Raw genomic sequence first — 14,082 nt, forward strand, 5'->3', positions numbered from 1 at the left:
AAAAGGTGAAGACATTGAGAGTACAAATTGGTAGTCACAAAATAGTCATGGGGATGTAAAGTGAAGCATAGGGACTATAGTCAATAATATGGTAATAACTATGTATAGTGCCAGGTGGGTACTAGTCAGGGGGATCACTTCTTAAATTATATAAATGTCTAACCACTATGCTGTACACCTGAAATATAAAATAATATTGAAATTTAAGAAGTGATCCCCTTGACTGTACTTGAAAATTTTAAAGGGGGGGTGGGAGGTGAAGAGGCATAAGAGGTCCAAATTTCCAGGTATAAGACAAATAAATTATAGGGATGTAATGTACAGCATGGGGAATATAGTCAGTAATACTGTGACAGCGGGGACGGTGTCAGATGGTGCTGGGCTTATGGTGATCACTTCTTTAGGTATGTAAATGTTGAATAACTATGGGGTACACCTGAAATTAATATAATATTGTATGTTAGCTGTATTTTAATTAAAATGTTTTGTAAAAATAAATAAATTAAAAAAAAATAATTCAGGGACAACACCAAATTACCTACAAAGGAAAAATTAGGCTGAATTCAGACATTTCTTCCTCAACACTAGATGCATGAAGCATGGAGTGACGCCCCCATGGTGCTAAGGGGAAAGGCTTAAACCCGTGGATTCTATACCCAGCTATGGTGTCATCCATCTCTAAAGGCCACAGAGAGCTATTCTTGGATAAGCAAGAGTTAAGAGGAAGATGGTGTGCATTGAGGATACAGTCCACCCCTCGACTCCTACAAGGCCCTGCTCTTCTCTCTGCTCTCTCTCTCACTTTACCCCACTCCACAGGCAGGGCTCACTACACCTCAGCCTTCACTCCATGCTGCCTACTCACCAAGCTCTGACCCCTTTGCACGTGCTGTTTTCCATGACTGGACACAGTCCACTTCCTCTCACTCTTCAAGTCTTACTTAGATGTCCCTCCTCAGAGGGGTATGGGTTTGCTTCCTTGTGTGTTATTCGCACCGACACACACTCACACCTGAGCACACCTGAGCATGCACACACATACACACAACTAGAAGTCCCACGAGGGCAGGAACCTACCCAGGTGTCAGCACACTCCATGGCAGCACCCCCAGCACCTAGCACAGGATCCGGCCACACAGCTGTAGCCAGCACCTGCTCCATCACATCTAGCATTCAGAGCCAACCACGAGGTGAATAAAACTGGGGGAACAGTGAAGCAAAGCGACTTGCAATTAGCACTGAAACCAGTTAAGAAGAAATCCAGTGGCAATTATTGTTACAACTAATGAGTGTAAAAAACAGAATTCAAGAGCAACTAATCTCCTCTTCTTACCAGAGAAGATGCACTGTTTATGGAATTGCTTTTCAAAATTATTAGAGAAATAGAAGTCCAGGTACTGAAAACAGCAGTGTGTATATTTTTTAAATCATTAGTAAAGATAAAAGAAACAAAACCTAATCCATATAGTATAAGATAAAAACAAATAAAATGTTTAAAGGAAAAGGAATAAAGAATTGAAAGCATTCAACAAAAATAGAGACATACGATCCAACATATTTATTATAGAAATAAAGTTTATTTGGTTAAAACCTTCAGGTTGTACCAAAAGACAGAATCTAACTATTCTGTTTTTACCAGATATGCACCTAACACAAAGACATGGAAAAGTTAAAATAAAAAGGCCAGAAAGATACATCAAGGTGACACAAACAAAAGAAAGCAGGAATAGCAATATGAAAATATGAAAAAATAGAATTCAAAGTCAAAAGCATTCACTAAAGGAAAACAGTTATTTTATATTGACAAAAGTAAAATCCACAATGAAAACATAACTGCCACGAATCTTTTTGTGATAAATAACATAAAATGAAGTTTTATAAAAACAAAAATTGCCAGAAACACAGTAAAAATGAAAAGGATTCTATTGAAGAGAAAGACTGACCTACCTCATCTAGCTTCTGGCAGATCAAGAAAGCAACGAGAAATAAATAACAAGATAGTCTTTGAATAACACTTTCTGTAAAACTGCTTTACTTTACACACAGAAAATATACCTGCTTTTTCAAATAAAACAATTACCCCCCAAAAAAATGGAGCAGAAACTTCACAGGCCACCTTCTCTATCATTCAGTAAAACTAGAAATTAATAAAAATAAAAAAAGTTAAGCAAATAAAACAAAGACCTGGGAAATTTTTAAATGCTCTACTAAATTATCCTTGGATCAATGAAGAAACAAAAGTGAAATTTCAGAACTGTTAGAAACAAAATTATAATTTCAGAATTTTTTGAAAATCATTTCAAAGAAAGCACTGCATTTTGAAATTCACAAGATATAGCCAAAGTGGTACTCAGAGGCAAACTCATAGCATTAAATGAATTCTTTGTTTTTAACTATGGAAACAAAGTTTTCAGCTCAAATATCTGAACACACTAGCAAAACAAACCTCAAAAAAGTAAAGCAAAAGAAAACAAGGATGTATTAGAAAACTTAAATAGAATTGATAAATACAAAAGTACTGATTCTTTAAAAAGGGGGTGGGAAGTGGAATAAAACAGCCAAGCTGGCAAGACCTCGACTGGAAAAAAAGGGGTGGGGGGAGAAAGATGGAACAAGTCACCAGAACCTCTAACAGATCCCATGAAAAGATTGTAAAGATTTCAAGCCAGTCTACCATTTCCAGAGGGTCTGAAAAGCAATTTTTACCAGGGCTCATATCACCCTCAGCAGACTTAAGCCAGAGAAATCAAAAGAAAGAGAGAAAATGCAGGATTAGGAGTACAGAAAAGAAATGAATCGAAAAGAAAATTTTCCTTTTAATCATAAGAAAATTCTATGCTCAATTTTATGCAAATAAGTTTGAAACTCTTGATGCATATATTATTTTCTGAGAAAACACAACTCACTAAAAAAAATGACTCAAGAAGTAGAGAACTGAAATGACTAATCACCAAGGATAAACTTACTCTGCCTAGAATGCTCCTACCTCCCCCAGAATGCTGCATGGCTGTCTCCTTCTAGTCGTTCGTGTCTCTGTTCAAATGTCACCCCTTCAAAAACATTTCCCTGACACCTCATCAAAAACTCCACCACAAGGGCTATCTCCTGACCCTGTTTCATAGCACTTATGAAATTATTGATTCTATATGAAATTATGGACTTATCTACTATTTTTTTTTAACTTATTTACTTTCTCTCCTTGTGAGCAGGGATCTTATTCATCAAAGTCACCAAGAATTCATAGTGCTTAGCAGAGTAAGTGCTCAATAAATGTAGTAAATGAATGAAGATCAAAGACAAGACAGCTTCCAGAAAATCCTTCCAAATAATCCCTTATTACAAAGGAGGATAACTCTTCAAGATGGAAGAAGCTACGCCAAAAAAATACTTGAAATTCTGGAACAACTGGGCTGCATAGGAGGGAAAGACAACTGTCTCAAAAATTCTACGCCATCACTACTAGAGGGGAAAATGAAAAGCAGCCTTGAAAAATCACAGCGATGTGACTGGCTCATGCAATCAAGAAGCAGGAGTGGTCTGTTGGCCTTCACCCCCTCAGGGTGTCCAGCTGATTCCCTGACCCCTGAGTCCCAGGGTCATTCTGGCCTGAATCTGGCTCCATGCGAGCCACAGTGAGCAATAAGCCCGTTCTCATGGTCTGTCCCCTCTAGAATGTCAGCTCACAAACATAGGACCTTGGTTTTGTCCCCCACTCAATCCACAGTGGCCTCAGTAGGGGCTCAATAAATCCAGGTTAAAAGCACAAGTCAATAAACCACTTTCTCCTGCCAGTCTTCCTGCTCTACGATATAACCTCCATGAAATTAAAAAATGTCATCTGAATTGTAACAGCCATATACGATGTCAGAAGGGCAGCTGATTGGAGGAGGAGGGGTTATCACTTTGTGAGGGGTGTAAATGTCTAACTGGTACATTGCTTTGTACACCTGAAACTAATAAAAATATATATTATGAAAAACATTTTCATCTGTCTTGTTTCCTGCCATCATCCCTGCACGTAGACAAAATCTGGCACATAGTAGTTGTTCAAGAAAAATAAGAGTGGAAATCTGGGGAAAGAGTGTTGAGGCTGAGGAGACTGCACGTGCAAAGGCCCCGAGGCAGAAGCATGCCTGGGGGTGTTTGTGCAAACGCCCAGAGGGTCACGGGGCTGGAGCAGAGGAGGCTTGGAACAGTGTCACGTGAGAGGAGGCAGAGGGACCAGGACTGCTTCCGTTCGGTCTTGTAGCCACTGGGATGACATTTGAGGTGGGAGCCATCCAATGCACAGTAGGATCTCTCTGCAGACCGGTGAGGCGGGGCAGGAAGACCCATGAGGAGAGTGATGGAGTCTTCCAGGCAAGAGATGACGTGGGCTCAGACCGTGGTGTGGAGGAGAGGGGGACAAACGGGTGAACTCTGGATATGTTTTTAAAGGAGCCAATAGGATTTGCTGATGGCTTGAATGGTGTGTGTGAGTGTGTGTGTGTGTGTGTGTGTGTGAGAGAGAGAGAGAGAAAGAGAGAGAGAGAGAGAGAGAGAGAGAGAGAGAGAGAGAGAGAGAGAGAGAGAAATAGAGAGAGGAGATGGTTCCAAGATTTTTGCCTGAGAAATTAGAAAGATGGCACTGTCCTTTATTGAGATGGGGCTGAGAAGGGCAGGGTTAAGATAAGGTAGCCATCCATGCTGTCACCAATCTTCCTACCTCTGCTTTCTAGGCACACAGTAGGACTGCAATTCTCCAGCCCCCGAGGAGATTAGCTGCCATCGTGGGAAATGCAAATCAATTGGTAAATTTCTCCCTCTTCTAGGCAGAAACCCACCCCCTTTCCTGCCCCAGCAGCCATGGCAGCCCAGAGATGGAGCCTCTTGGATCTGGTGCCTGGTGAGGACGGCCTGGACCAGCCCAGGGCTGCTCGAACCCTCCCAGATTCGCAGACACAGCAGCATTTTCCAGTCTGTCTTGGCCAGTGAGGGTGGACGAGGAGATGGCTGGTGTGGGACTTGTCCACTGAGGTGTCATTAGACCTCAGTGTGGACTCCCTGGAGACTCTAAGACCCCCCCACTGTGACCTGGGGAGGGTCTCCCTCCCTGTGTGCTTCTCCAGGACCCCCCAGAAGATCTCTCACAAGGAGGCATTGGACAAGGCTGGCAGGCCAGACTGTGGGGGGACAGACGGAAGCAAGGATTTAAGCTTCCCCCTCCCCTCTTCCAGAACTGGCCCCTTCAATAAAGAAAGCAGGGTAAAGAGGGGCCAGAGATAAGGGAGGACAAACAGACATGGACAGAGGGGCGTGGAGCCGCCACATGTGTGTCCCAGAGGCGACAGAGGCAGCGATCCAGCTGGCTTGTCGAGAAGCTGCCCCCGCAGACGGAGTTTACTTAGATGGTGAATGATTAATAAAAGTAAGTTGGGACGGTTTGGAGAGAGGCCAGTGAGCTGTGATGAGCTGAAGCACCCCAAACACCAAACCCACCGCTCTGCACCGGTGGGGGGTGTGGGGGGGCGGAGAGTGGGAGAGAGACTGCGGGAGGGTCTACGCCGCCTTCCCCGCCTGTCCCTCGCCGAGGGCTGCGGCCCTGAGAGCCACAGGTACACAGAGCTGCCTTCTCCGGTGGGGGCTTAGTCTCTCCTGGAAAAGAGCTGTCTGCTCCTCGCCACCTCCCCCGGAATACGTGGGGCTCCCCTCACTTGCCTCTGCCCTCCCGCTCCCCAGGCCTGCTCTCTCCCTGCGTGTGTGCACGTCTGTTTCTCTTTCTCTCAGTCTCTCCCTCTGTGTCCGTCTCTCTGAATCTCTGTCTCTCTGCCTCTCTCCACCCCCTCTCAGCTCCTCACCTTTTTGTTCCGCTGTCTGCACCTGCCCCTCACCGTTTCCCTCCCACCCCCCTTCCCCCAGGCCCCCTTCACCCCAACACACATACAGCCTGGCCTCCTGGGAGCTTCAATGGTTTTGTTCTGAGCGTTTCTCTTGGGCTTCCTGTCTGGCCCTTGTAGAATTTTAGTTGGTGGCCCCAGACCTGAGGGAGGGCCCATGAAATGAGGTGTCCAGGAGCCCAGGGGACCCTGGCTCTGGCCCCCAAGGTCTGGTCACCTCACCTGTGCCTGGACTCTGTGGGCGTGCACTTCCTTCTAATAAACTCCCCTTCGTTCTTATTGGGCTCAAGTCTGCTTCCATCACTTGGGACCAACAGAGCTGCACCAGCTCTGTCCTGCGGGCCACACAGAGGTCACAGCACACCCGGAAGACGGTTCTGAGTCTCGCACCCCAGAATGGAAACCGGGGCACCCGTGTGGGTCCTCACAGCATCCCACTGAACACACTTCCCGGGAGCAGAACGGGACGGGGAGGAAGGAGGAGGGAAGTCGGACAAGTCCATGGGACTCGCAGGCACAGAGCACAGAGTCCAGCCTCTTGCGGCACGCAGACGCTGGAGCAGTTCCTAGAATCCCAAATGCATTGAACAGACAGTCACAGAACCCCTCCTGAGTGCCTTCTCATCTAGGCTCTGGGATGTGGCATGATGTGACATGGACCAAATCCCGTCTCATGGGGCGAGCACCGGAGCAGGGGAGGGAGAGAATAAAGAAGCTAAATGAGTGAGACAGGTGGTGGGTACGGCAGCAATTACAGTGATGAGGGGAATAGGGTGGGCCAGGGATATGCTGGGAGGTGGGGAGGTCACCGATGTAGACAGCGCGAGGTCCTCGATGCCTCACTGAGAAGGGGACATTTGAGCAGAGACTGGCCTGAGAAGGAAGGGAACCTTGCAGCTCTGTGTCTGACAGAAGAGTTCTCAGACGGTAGGAACAGCAGTGCAAAGGCCCTGTGGCAGGGGGTGTTGGCCATTCAAGGGTCAGCCAGGAGGCAGGTGTGGCTGGAGCAGAGCCACTGAGGGGAGGGGAGGTGAGGGGTCACAGAGACAGTGGGGGGCAAATCCCCCAGGCCCACAGGCCCTGGGATGGTCACTGAGGAGAGGGAACCCACGGGAGAATCCTGAATAGAAGAGGGAAGGGATCCGACTCCATGGCTGGGCGCCTGAGGTCCTGGGCGGCGGCGAGTCACCTCAGTACTGAGGGGGCAGGCGGGCGTGGGCAGTCTGTGGGTTCCGGCTGGGGCAGCTCCCACTCCCACAGGAGCCAGCCCACGGCCCACAGATCAGCCAGGTTTGTGAGAAAAACCATGAATCCATATGTTTCTATGACGTGTGTCAATTTTCAAATGTTGGCAACTGATTCAAATATACTGTAAACACTGATGAGCCAAACACACAGAACAGGCAGCTGAGAGCTGACCCGCAGGCCGGTCTGCGGCCTCTGCCCCGGGGTCAGATCTCAGCAAGCGCAGTACGTCCTCGCTGGCCGGGTGCCAGCGGAGTGCTTGAGTATCTGCTTGAACCCCACAGATGCAGGGAGGCATATATTATCGTCCTCGTGTCCCAGCCAAGGAAACTGAGGCCCAGAGAGGCAAGTCCCGACCAGACACCACACAGCAGGTGAGTGGTGGCCTGGGGGCTGGATCCAGGACCGTCTGTGGTCATGGCGTGCTCTGCCACCTCCGTCATCCAGACAAAAAACAAAACAAAACTCTCATTTTACACATAAGGAAGAAAAAAAAGCGACGTATCCACAGTCGCTCTGCAAGCTGGCATTTGCATCTAGACTTGAACCTGGGGCCCACGACTCCTGGTGCAGTGCTCGTCCCAACAAGGCCTGTCGGAGGAGCTGGGGAGCCTGAATGAATTGGGGCGGCAGCGGTGGGGTGCAGTGCAGTACAGCAGGGTCTGAAGCTTCTGCCTGGGTGAGCGTCCCGGCTCTGCCATGTGGTAGCTGTGTGATCTTGTGGTCATCTCCCTGGGCCTCAGTTTCCTCATCTGGAAAATGGGCATTAACCATGGTACCTACCTCATAGGGCTGTTTTGGGGCTGGAAGGACGTAACACATGTCAAGGGCTTAGAGCCACACCTTTCACAGTCGGAACCTTCCCCTGTCAGATACTCCTAACACGAAACCCATCAGATATACACCAACACACTCCTAAGTACTAGAAACTTCCCAGCTGGGGATATCACACGTGTCCTCAAACTTGAGAAAATACAGCAGCATCATTTAAAGGAGCAGGCAGAAAAGCTGGGATTTTTCAGTAGAAAAGAAAAGCAAGAAAGGCATGAGGGCAGCTGGGGGTGCTGTCTCGTCCTGGGAGGGAAGAGCCCCACCCGACACTCACTTGGGTGTGAGAAGGAGGGTGCTGTGTGGCGGCTCCTCAGTGGATCGGGGGGAGGTCCCGGGACAGCCCTGGCTCATTGCGTAGTGAGACACTCAGAGCCTCGGAAAGAACTGGATAAAAACAAGCACCACCACCACCCATAACAACATAGCAACTTTCCTCCCAAGAATATTGACTGAGCACCTACTATGTGCCCATGGGAGCCCTGCACAGCCAGCAGATAAACGCAACCCAACCTTCACAGAGCTGGTGGGCCACACACAAAACAAGCAAGGAACCTGGAGGTAAAGTCCATGAGGCAAGTGCTAGAGAAAAATCAAGTGGGGAGATCAATTTTGATTTGGGGGCTTGGAGAAAGCTCAGCACTGACTCAAAGAAATTTCTAGAAACAGTCTTGTGGTAATCTGGGGGAAGAGTGCCTGGTGATGGGGCCAGGGTCTCAGGAGCCGGTATCTGCAGGGGGGTTGGGGGGTCGTGGAGAGGGAGAAGAGCTCAGAGGGGGCTGTAGTGGGAGGGGGTTGAGGGTCCCCTTCACACACAGGATACCCTGGCTTTGACTCTAAGAAGAGGCTTTTGGAGGGGGGGGCAGGATCTCACGGTTACGCTGATTCTGGGTGGAGCGTGGGCTGGGGGGGAGCCATGGGGGAACCATGGCGGAAGCTGGGAGGCCACTGCAGAAATGCACAGGAGAAATATGAGTGGCTCAGACAGGGTGGCACCTGGGCCAGGTGCGAGCTGCTCCAATCCCCATTCTACAGGGGAGCAAACTGAGGGACTCGCAAAAGCTACACAGCTAAGAAATGAGGCAGAGCCTGGCCTTACACTGGAGAGCCTTCCATCCTTCACAAGAGAGAAAGGGTACGGCTGCCCCCGTTACAGGGGAGACAGTGGTCTAGGGACGAGTCGTCACCCAGCCACCCGCGTCTGCTTCCCATCTCCTCTCTGGCCACCCCAGTCCCAGCCCTGCAGCCATCTTCCAAAGTCCTCAACCCAGTGCCCCATCAATTCCCTAGTCACTGTTTCCTCAGGATCAAGTTCAATCACCTGTGATCCCAGTTAGCCCACGCACCTGCCGGCCACCGCTTCTCCCCCCACCCCAGACCCCCATGGTCCCTCCTCCAGGCCTTGCCGCTGCAGCGGACCCCAGACTGCCCGAGTGTGCACCCACCCACCCCTTTGGAGCATTCAAACCAGAGAGAACTCCAATTGGCGTGAAGGGCTCGGGTAGTTCCGTGCCGAGGCCACACTTCCCCTCCTTTCTGTTTGCTGAAGGAGGTTGACGCTCCTTCTTGGAAGGAAGGAGAAAAGGTTCCTTTGTGCTGGGTCTGGGGAAATTGCGTCCGTTTAGGACAGGCTGCAGTTTTCTTTGTGAATGCTGTAGATTTTTAGTGTGTGTGGGGGGGGGGGCGAAGGGGCTTATTAGATTTCCCTGTGGCTGCCCAGAGTGGGGAGAGGTTTTGCTGAGCACAGAAGGAAATTACCGTGAAGAGGAAGGAACATTTAGCAGCTGCTTCTCACAGAGAGGTTAGGATTTCGTGGTTGGTGTTTTCATTCGGTGAACGTGAAATTCCTTCTAGTTTCACGGGTGGGAGGGAAAGAAGTGGGTCTTCCATGTTCTCAGGGGTGGGGGCAGGGAAGGGCAGGATTTTTTTTTCCCCCAGGATTTGTTGGGGCGTTTTTCTCCTCTTCAAGTAAAAAAATACATTTAAAAATGGTCACAGAACCCAGAAAAAAGGTTGTCATAGCAACAAAAGTTTGAGGCCAGGTACTTTCTGACACCCTTTCAGGATCATGGCAATGGAGGGGCAGGATTTGAGCACTGTGGCAGGGGGGACGGGGGTAACCATCCGGGCTAGCTCAGGCCTTCCAAATTTCTCACCGGCACTAACAGGTTGATAACTATTTTCCAAGCCCCCAGGGAGGAAAACTGTGATTTTCTGGGAGGGACAATCTCTAGCCAACAGTGTTCAAGAGAAAACTGTGGGTTTGTTTTATTTTCCCAACAAACTAACCATCCATGTTTTTACTAACAGGACTGGTAGAGGGGGTCTTAGGCTGAACCCGCTAAATCACCCTTCCTCCCATCCCCAACTGTGCCATCCTCTTCCGGTACCCCCTCAGGTACCCCCTCTTGTGGACTCCTTTCTGCCCCAGAAGACAATTCAGGCCCCTGGCCAGCTGTGAGACCTGGCCAAAACCCTTTCTGAGCCTCAAATTCCTCATCTGAAAAATGGGCACGATAGAAGTGTCTGCCTCAATGGTACTGGCCAGGATTCAACAAGATCTGGGAGTTGTGCCTGGGGCACAGGAAGGGCTCAATCAATGTAACCTGACATTGTTTTTAAATGTTTTTCAATGAATACTCTTTTTTAATGCTTGGGTTTAAACATCCTGGATGCACTACATAAGTGAGCGACAGGGAAATAACTGCAAGAGTTGGGAGCGTGACCTTCAGGCCAAGGCCAGATACCCCTTAAACAAAGAGGCTCGGCTGGGGCGGGGAGGGGGGGAGACCACTCCGAGCCTGAGATGCCGCCGCCACCATGCATTGTGTGGGAAGAAGCAAGGTGGCTGCTTTCCCCGCAAAGGAGACTCCTGGTGGGAGGAGGAGGTGACGTGTCCAAGGCAGGACCTTCCAAGCCCTGAAACATCTTCCCAAGCTTGGAGAAAGACGTGTGGGGACCTCACCGCAAAGGGCGCAGACAAGGGCAAGACGTAAGGAGGCCTCAGTGCCAGAGGTCAGGGTGGGGCTGAGTGGAAAGCAGAGGATTTTAGTCAAGATGCCTTTTGAGATTAATTCTTTTCATGGCATCCCAGAGGAACAATTCACCACGTGTGTGCCCGTCAGAAGTGAGTCCGATGGGGTGAAGTGGGTCAGGGGTGGGACCCTATGCAAACACCCAGTATCTCCAGCAAACAGCCAGCGTCCAGCAGGAACACAGAAGAGTTCAGTGGAGCACCCCCCCCACCAGGTGAGAGAGCAGACAGCCCCCCAGGAAACCTCTGGTCCATCATCCCGAGGCCTCATCCAACATTATCTTGCAAATAGATATTGAAGACCTATTATGCACTAGACACTACCCACAGGCTGGGGACAGCAGTGAACAAAGACGGCCGGGCTCTGGCCCTGTCCTCACAGGGGGCCATCCTGTGGGGACAGGGGACAAGGAGCTGGCGACCAAAGGCAGAACCCAGAAAACTTCAAGTTGTGCCATGTGTGATGAGGGAGATAAAGGTGGTGACGAGCTACGAAGACCTGGAGACTCTGGCTACCGAGGGAGAACCGCAGGTCTTCTCTCCAGAGGACCCTGCCTGGGAAGAAGCCAGGCCGGGCAGTAGCCCTGAGCTGCGCTGGAGCCAAGCGGGGACGCCGTGCAGGAGGGGCTGCAGGCAGAGGCAGCAGCCTCCCAGCGTTCCCTGCTCACCTCCTTCCCTCTGACCTTTCAACCAGTGAGGCAGTGACTTCTTCAGGGCAAACGATGGGTGACGGCCCCTCCATCCACTCCGTCTACGTTTGCGTCCCCACAGACACCACGACTATGCATGCACCGAGGAGTTTTAACCTTGGGGGGGAAGGTCAATTCATTCAAGAGCGTCCCCACACCTGGACTTCGGGGGACTGGGTGGGGAGGACCAGCGCCCGGCCTCTGCACCCCCGCGCTCAGCAGCTGTCCCCCAGCCTTGCCTCACCGCCTGCCTCCGGGCACGCACTCCGGTCTCGGCTGCATTTCGGGCGGCGGAGGGGGGGGCGGTGCGAGGCAAAGGGAGCACTTTGATCTGCCTTCTAAAAAGTCACACACACCCCCAATCCTCTGGGAGCCTCGCCCAGCTGTCCCGCTTTCCCTCCTGCCTCCTTTCCCCCTCCAGCGGCGTCCTCTCCCGGGCGGGGTCAGGACACGAAGGGCTCCCTGCCCAGAACCCACCCCACGGCCCAACTCCCCACTCGGGTGCTTGGCAAGCCCGTCTGGGAGCGCATTAGTGCGGGCTGGGGGTGGGGGAAGCGTGACTCCCTCGGCTGCCGGCCCTGTGGACCCGCGGTGGGAGGAGCGGCTCCCAGCAACCGTCCCAGCGCCCACCCCCGGGCGGGACGGGGTGGGTGGGAGGCACCCGGCGCCCCGCGAAGGAAAGAGGGGGAGGGGCGAGCACGGAGAGTAGTTCTGGCGCGGAAACGCACGCGCGCCTCAGCGACCCGCAGCTGGGGTGGGTGCCCGGGAGACGCGCCTCCCAGGGCGCGGCAATGCCCCCCGAGCCGCCCGGCGCTCCGCCACCGCAGGAGCTCGGCCCTGAACCTTGTAACGGAGGAGCGTCCGGAACGACCGGCCCCACGCGCGTCCCCCCGCCCTGACCGTGGGGCCGAGCCCTGCGCAGCGCCGGCCACGGCCGGCCGGGAGCGGGGAGCTTGGCGGGGGGCTCGGGCCGCGGGGGCCGCGCAGCCCGGGGGAGCCGGAAGCCGAGCCCGCGGGGCGCCGCCGCTCACTCACCGCGCCCGCCGAGCTCCTCCTCGCACGAGTACCAGATGCCGGTGTGGAAATTCCTGAACAGATAGCGGTCGTCGCCAGTCTCCCAGCTGTAGAGCGCGCCACCAGGGGGGCTGTGCCCCGCGGCGGCGGCGGGGGCGGGGGCGGCGGTGCCGTTGGCCGTGGCGTTGGCGCCCGAGTTGGGGCAGTCGGCGCGCCCGCCCTGGCCACAGCCCGGCTTGGGCACCCGCTGCGTGCCCTGGCACCAGTACGTGGTAAGGAAGGCGGTGGTGGCGAACAGCAGCGCCAGCAGGTTCAGGGCCACGGCCAGGAGCGCTCGGCCGCGGCGGCTCGTCTTCATGCCGCCCGCGCCGCCGGGACCGCGCCGCCGGGGAGCTCCGCGCGCGAAGTTGGCAGCCGGCGCCCCGCGTCAGCGGCCGCTGCCCGCCGCGCCCCGGCGCTCGGGTGCCTGCGATCGGCAGCGGCGGACGCGGCGTGGGCCCATGGTCCCCCCCGCAGTGGGGGCGCGGCGCTGGGGGCGGGCGGCGGCGGCGGCGGCGGCGGAGCGGCTCCGGCGCGCCCGGAGCTCGGAGCGCGAGTGCACCTCGGCGAGGAGCCTCTGGCGCCTGGCAGCAGCCACGGCGCAGGGACGCGCGCCCTTCCGTGGGGAGACACCTGCAGGCGGCTGGCGACAGTGTTCCGGCTCCCGCCCTCACGGGGAGAGGGGGCGCCCCACACCAGGCGCGGGTGGGGCACCCGGATAGAAGCGACGCCCCCGAAAGCGACCCGCACTCAAGTGCAGGATCTAAGAAGCAAGGAGTATGCCAGGCAAGGCGCTCTCGGAGAAAGAGGCTTCCAATGGGAGACGTGGGGCAACAAACCCGGCCGGGAGGGGGCACCCTGCAGAAGACGCAGAAAGGCCCTGCCCGGGTGAGGCCGGGGCTCCCCTCCAGGAACGTGAACTAGCAGGACCCCCTCCCGGAAGGAGCCCCAAAGGGTCTGGGCTGCAGAGTTTGCTGGGCTTCCAGACAGCTGCAGGAGCCTCTGGAAGGAAGGAACGCCTCGTGCTGGACCTGGAGTTGCAGGACCAGGCAGGAGGGGTGTCCCGCCAAGAAGGCAGTCAGGGCTTGTGTTTCCCCTGGACCCTGCACAGGAGAACCAACAGGAAGGGCTCTCCTGGCAGGACAAAGCTGCAATCACCGGGGGTCCCTGTCATATCATGGAACAGCGGGAAGGGTGGCAAAGGAGTGCCCCAGACAGAATGCCAAGGGTTGGGGGTGACGAACGGGGCTTCCCCAGGCAGGCCATCCCCACCTGAGATCCTGAGCAGCAGGACCCAAGGAGGTCCCATGACGGGCACAGAGTTTTAGCGGTTCCGAGGCGGGGAGCCCCACAAAGG

General features: G+C 53.4%; 1 protein-coding gene across 2 annotated transcripts in view; it reads right to left on the reverse strand.

Annotated features, from left to right (window-relative positions):
* The window catches only part of GSG1L (GSG1 like), a 193,804-nt gene extending 180,468 nt beyond the window's left edge, over window positions 1-13,336 (reverse strand). Inside the window, exon 1 of one of the 2 annotated variants that reach the window (XM_074322757.2) lies at window positions 12,708-13,336. In XM_074322757.2, the coding sequence (XP_074178858.1) occupies window positions 12,708-13,044 (337 nt within the window). In that variant the 5' untranslated portion in view covers window positions 13,045-13,336. The remainder of the gene's footprint in view (window positions 1-12,707) is intronic. The other variant, XM_074322758.2, reaches the window with a different exon arrangement.
* Between the last annotated feature and the right edge of the window lie 746 nt (window positions 13,337-14,082).

The sequence above is a fragment of the Rhinolophus sinicus genome, chromosome 10 (assembly GCF_057876585.1).
Source record: "Rhinolophus sinicus isolate RSI-liver-muscle chromosome 10, RSI-T2T, whole genome shotgun sequence".
Classification (NCBI taxonomy): domain Eukaryota; kingdom Metazoa; phylum Chordata; class Mammalia; order Chiroptera; family Rhinolophidae; genus Rhinolophus; species Rhinolophus sinicus.